Consider the following 6,000-nt stretch of genomic DNA (forward strand, 5'->3'; position numbering starts at 1 on the left):
TTGAGACATGAATATAGAGACATAAAATTATGTTTAATAGAGAAAACATAGATAAAGATAATGTGTCTAGAGATACTGAATTAATATATTTTGTGTTCATTCTGACAGGAAGGACACGAAGATACTAACAAGGAACACAACTTATTTTTTATTTTTTCTTTCAATATTTTTGTTAATTTTTATAATTTTTATAATTTATTCTATCCTGTTTTCAGTGTCTTATTCTATTCTGTTCTCGAAAACAAACGTAGTCTTAAAATTCAAAATTTTCGAAGACCAATTTTTTTTTCAAATATTTCCTTTATTTATAGTTTATAGTGTTTATACTACGTAGGGAGGATCTTCACTCGTCAATTCTAATGATTTAGGTTTTGATAGAAGGTAATTATTTACATAAAAATAGTATATAAAAATAATAATTAAAAACTATTAGATTATTTAATATATTTAACTACTATTATAACATGTGTTCATCATATATTGCTTTATCATTTTTACATAAAGGCATTTTCATATAAGTGATGATTTTAATAAAATAGTTTTCAATTGATTATAATTGTAATTTTCTTGTAGGGTTAAGCTGTTATGTTCAACCCTGCCAAAAAAAAAAAAAAAAAAAACCTGTTATGTTCACCAGTTTATTACATATGGACTTAGCCTTCAATAATTTAATCAATGATCTTAACTGGAAAACAAAGAAAAAAATGGGTGTACTGACTCTAGAAGCAATATATAATTATATATACTATGCAATTAGTTGGCACTCAGCCATTCACTATAGTGATTATACATTGAAGTGATATTATTGTCAAATTGATTATTTCATTGTTGACCGTTGACCGTTTCCCACCAAAATGGTATGTAGGTGTTTATTGATTACAACTTTTCCCTACTTTTTCCATTTTTTCTTTTTGGTTCAGTCTACTTTGTTACATTTTTATGGTATTTTTCTGGATCCGAACAAAAATGATTAAATGTCATGCATAAGTTAACTTTCAAATTGGTGTATACAGAAGAAAAGCTACAATAGTATTAATTAAACACGATTATGTCACAACAAATGTAATAATAAGAACATGTGCTACACATTAATAAAGAGGGAAATTCATACTATCTAATATCTACTACTAGGTCTCTAGAATAAGTGGACGAATAAATATAATTCTTACAAAAATCTAATGTAAGAAGTGGTGATTGTCTTATATTTATAAAAATGATCGAGTTTTTATTAGATAATATGAGATTTTATAATTATCGTTATTCTTTTCAAATTATTAATGAGTAACATAAGATGAAACCTTTTTTTTTTTTTTAATATTGGGTTTGTAGTGGTGTATCTGACTAAAATGATATAAAAAAACGTATTTAACGTCGTTATGAGAGAATAACGGTTCAATAGGTACTTTCAGCCGCTTTTTTATTGTTTTGAAGAAATTAATTTTATTTTTAAAATATATTATTCGTTTTTCAAATTTATTAGATCACCTTTTTTTTTATTTTAATATTGACGTGATCTTATTTATATCATATTTTAGTGTTGGTGTTAATATATCATTCACCATTTAAATTTGTCAGATAAATATTTTTTTATCATTTTAAAATTAACGTAGCTTTATTTATATGATATTTTGTTGAGAGTAAAATTACTATAAAAAACCTTTAAAATGCTAAATTATAAAAGCACACAATAAAGATACATGTATATATTATCAGAAAAATGTATAGTTCAAGAAATAACGACAAAAATGTTATCCTAATTTAAAAAGAGTATATGTATAGACTAAAATGCATGTTAGTTATTTACAAAAGATTAATTTTGCCTAAATATCATGGATATTCATGTTTGTCTTCTTCTTTTTTAAGTGATAGGCCAAAATATGATTCTGAATCTGAAGAGGCCTTCATTTTTCTACAAATAGTGGAAAGATAGAAGAAATGAATATGCTTATTTTTTTCGTTTTTAAATATCAAACTATAAGAGAATTAATGAAAAAATTAGGAGAATACAAAGATTGTGTACCTGAAAAAAATTCTTCGTAATTCATCATACATCTCCTTGTCAATAACTTCTTGCATATTGAAAAACTGTCAGATTTTGTTTATCATAAAAATAACTATATAAACACTTCAGCTTTATTCAATTAAATTGATTCCTTATTATAGAGAAGAATTCAATTGAAACCTGTAGAATTGTGATATCTTGTTTTGTATTGAACTTTCTGAAAGGACAAAAGAAATTACTTTAATCCTTGTTTATCATTGACAAAAAGTAAATTAAATGATATTACATCTTTTTTTGTTAAGTATTTTTTTGTTAATAACAATTACCTGCAATGATATTGTTTTGTATCGAAATGAGTTAGTTGTGTTCTTCTAAGTTCATGGCTGAAAAAAAAATTAAAGTTTTAACATAATTGGCATATATGACGAAATAGACGGAAATATTTATTATGTAATAAAAGTTTATTGCATTACCTTTTATTCTTTTGATCCAATATTTCTCTTTTTACCATCTTCCATAATTGAGTTTTGTCTGCTTTAACTGTACCTCCCCAACCAATAGAATAAATTTTGAGTGGATGAACCTGAGTCAATTTCACGTTTGATCAATAACACTAAAACAAAAATATGTATCATCAATGCAATTGTCACTGTCATTAATGTTGCAAACCTTACTTTATTGTCGATTGGTCTCATTGATGCAATTGATTGCTCATCCTTCCATGTACTCCATAACGATTGGAATCTTGTTCCCTGTAATTTATTGCATATATGTATCACAATGTATTTCAGTAGTGTTTTATATATTACTTTAGAATTAAGTAATGATACATTCCAAATAAGACATACTTCTACCTTTTATTGGTTTTAAAATTTTAGTTTTTATAATTTTATTGCTAAAATTATAAAATTGATTGCAACATTTAATGAAATCAAATTTTGAATTTTTTTCAAAGTAAATATAAACATTGTAAACTATAATTTCTTAAAAAACCAATAATGATATATTTTAAGGATGTATGATATAATTTTTATAATTTATGTGAATCGTAGTTGGTGCATACCTGTTGGGTAAAGTAGAGGTTCTAGTTCCTTTCGCTTATCTCTTTTAATATGCCGATGAGCTCTCTTGATATCAATTTATCTGTTAAAAATCTTAGTCATTAGTTGTTAAAATTAGTGAACAAAACTATCTATTCCAATATTGATATTGTAATGATAAAATTACATAATACACGATTATATTTGTAAAAAGGCTCACGTATTTGCTAAGCACATAAATTACCTGAGGTGCAGGTAACAAAATTTCTTTTAACACTACATTCTTTGTGAATTGTCCGCTTTTTCCATCTATTGTTCCTTCTTTGACTAAGATTTTTGTGGTTGACTAAGAAACATTTCGAGATAGAGCAACGTATAATTGACCATGGCTGAACACATGTTTAGGGAGATAGATCCCTATCTTAGGGATAGTTTGCCCTTGTGATTTTTTTATCGTTAAGGCAAAATTCAACCTTACAGGAAATTGCTTCCTAATAAGCACAAAGGGTAATCCTGTGTTCTCAGTTGTTTTGTGTTTTATCCGAGGCAGAAAAGCTCTTTGTCCAAAGTGATGGCCTGTTAAAATTTTCACATCTAACATGTTTTGAAAAGTTCCTCGACACGGTAGCCTTGTGCCATTGCATAAGCCTGCCTTAGGATCTATGTTTCTCCGTAACATCAAAGGAGCACCTTTTTTTACCTTCAACATATGAGGTGGCAATCCACCTATGGAGATCGAGTTAAGATATTCTTGTTGATACAGATTATTTGTATCTCCTTCTACTTCATCAAAGGATGCTAAAATTTGTTCGTCACCCGGAAATTGGTTGATGACTATATCATTAAGCTATTGCACATCATGATTTTTGGGTGTCAATATCACTCTCTCCACCATATAAGATGCATCCCACCCATGAGATTGCAAATTTGGAAAGGTTTCTTCTATTAATTTGTATAATGTTGCCTCACCTTCCCATGGTATTGCCATGTGTGCTTCTGTTTGTACCAAGTCCTCACATATGGTAGGCTCAATCCCATCCCCTATGCGCATAAGATACTCCGCAAAATTATGATCATTAAGAGATCGCATATTTTGTCGCAAGTGGAGAATTTTGGTGAATGCCCACAAATGTGATTTAACAATAGAAGCCTGAAATCATTTGCGACTTACTTCCTTTCTGCACAACAGGTAGTACTTGGCGGAAATCCCCTCCCATAACCATCACCTTCCCTCCAAATGGATTATTGTTTTCTAAGATGTCTCACAATGTGCGGTTCAATGATTCCATTGTCTCTTTATTAGCCATTGGCGCTTCATCCCAAATTATCGCTGTCGTTTGCTTAATCAGTTTTGCGAGATTAGATTGTTTACTTATATTGCACATGGAGGATGGCTCTATATTGATTGTGATCTTAAATCTAGAATGAGCTGTTCGACCACCAGGCAATAAAGTTGCAGCTATTCCTGATGACGTAGTTACCAAGGCAATATGTCCTTTACTTCTTAAGTCTGCAATTATAACTCTGTAAAGAAATGTTTTACCTGCTCCGCCTGGTCCATCAACGAAAAACACTCCACTTTTTCTTCGATCAATTGTATTCATAATGCACCTGAAAGCGACAGACTAGTCATGATTCAATCTTTCTATAGAATACAGATCTTCTCGAGGAACTTTGATGGACATCTCTTCTTGAATAATTCTAGACATCAAGTTGTTATTGTCGTTGTCCGAGGTTAGAGCTGGTTAATTGTATTGTGCAATATGTTTTCCATGTTGTAGGAGGATGTCATTTAAATCTCTAAGCAAACGATTTGTCTGTAGTGCTTGTTGATGGATAATCATCTACCATGTATGAAAGAAACTCGTCCCACAACCTTCTTACATCTGTTGGCTCACAAAAAATTAAGATCGTGGCAAACAACCTTCTTAAAGCACATGGTATTCTTAACATGGAAGCCTCAACCAAACATGATCTTATACTGCTATCACTCTCTAACAGTCTTCGATACTGAGCGGATTGCTTAAAGGACGAATATTGGACACCATTCACCGTTAGCAAATCATCCCAACCAGTTGGTCCTCTTACATTTGACAATAGAATACACAAATAGAATTTTTCTCCTTCTGTTGGTGAAACAGTATAGACCCGACCGATAGCCCTCTTTTGTGACCTGCGTCGACGCCATTCTTTTTCCTTGTTGTGCCAACTGTAATATTCTGAGATTTCCCTATACAAAAGATGCCTAGATTGTTGGTCATCGACCCGATTAAGTGCAAAGAATTCAGTGAGCATTGTTCTTGAAAAATATTCATCATTAACTATTTCAGAAATAGTTTGGTGCTCATAAAAGCTCACTTGATGTTGATTTGGCAAACGAACCTGCAACCTTTCAACTGATGGGTACATTCGGTAAAGGTTGAATTTGAATATTCTCCAGCATGCCTCTGGAGCAGCAATCCATCTTGCATCAATAAACTGTTTCACCTCATCATAATGAGAACTTCTGTGAACCTCCATTGCAACACAATCTGGTCCCTTATAGCAATACTTGTATAGATACTTTATACTCTTGATACTGCTACATATCTCTACATTGATATGGCAATCATACTTCAGTAGTAGCCAAGGGTTGTACGAAACTACCCATCTATAATCAATTGTGACATTTTGGTTTATAGGGATTGGAGTATCAAATTGCCTCCAATATTGAGGATACGAGTCATCACCTCGTCGTGTCTCTGCTACAAACTCTTTTGGATAGTTGCGTTTACATTGACCATTTTTCATGCGTGGTGAAGATTGATTAAGTGTTTTGCAAGAACCATGGACCATATGCCTTAGCACTGCCTCATGTAAGTGTGGTTCTGCTTCTTTACATGGTATTTCCGCTCGAACCAAACTATCATATTGGTCAGGATCACTCAACTTGTCATTGTTTTCTAGGATTAGCAACAT

The 6,000-nt window shown here is 31.1% G+C and overlaps 1 protein-coding gene across 1 annotated transcript; it reads right to left on the reverse strand.

Annotated features, from left to right (window-relative positions):
- Positions 1 to 4,304: 4,304 nt before the first annotated feature.
- On the reverse strand, positions 4,305 to 6,000 carry LOC107606850 (uncharacterized). Its single transcript, XM_016308863.2, has 2 exons — positions 4,853 to 6,000; positions 4,305 to 4,653 (listed from the first exon to the last, which is right to left on the reverse strand). Exons 1-2 carry the CDS (start codon positions 5,998 to 6,000, stop codon positions 4,305 to 4,307), a joined length of 1,497 nt encoding a protein of 498 aa, XP_016164349.2.

Source organism: Arachis ipaensis, chromosome B7 (assembly GCF_059453495.1).
Source record: "Arachis ipaensis isolate K30076 ecotype BB chromosome B7, ASM5945349v1, whole genome shotgun sequence".
Classification (NCBI taxonomy): Eukaryota; Viridiplantae; Streptophyta; class Magnoliopsida; order Fabales; family Fabaceae; genus Arachis; species Arachis ipaensis.

What these genes read in the sequence shown, in the direction of transcription:
- LOC107606850 (XM_016308863.2), bottom strand. Translation starts at nt 6,000, where the DNA reads ATGTTGCTAATCCTAGAAAACAATGACAAGTTGAGTGATCCTGACCAA. An exon ending in ACAAGCACTACAGACAAATC is followed by an intron (nt 4,654 to 4,852) that starts GTTTGCTTAGAG and finishes TGTCGCTTTCAG; the next exon opens with GTGCATTATGAATACAATTG.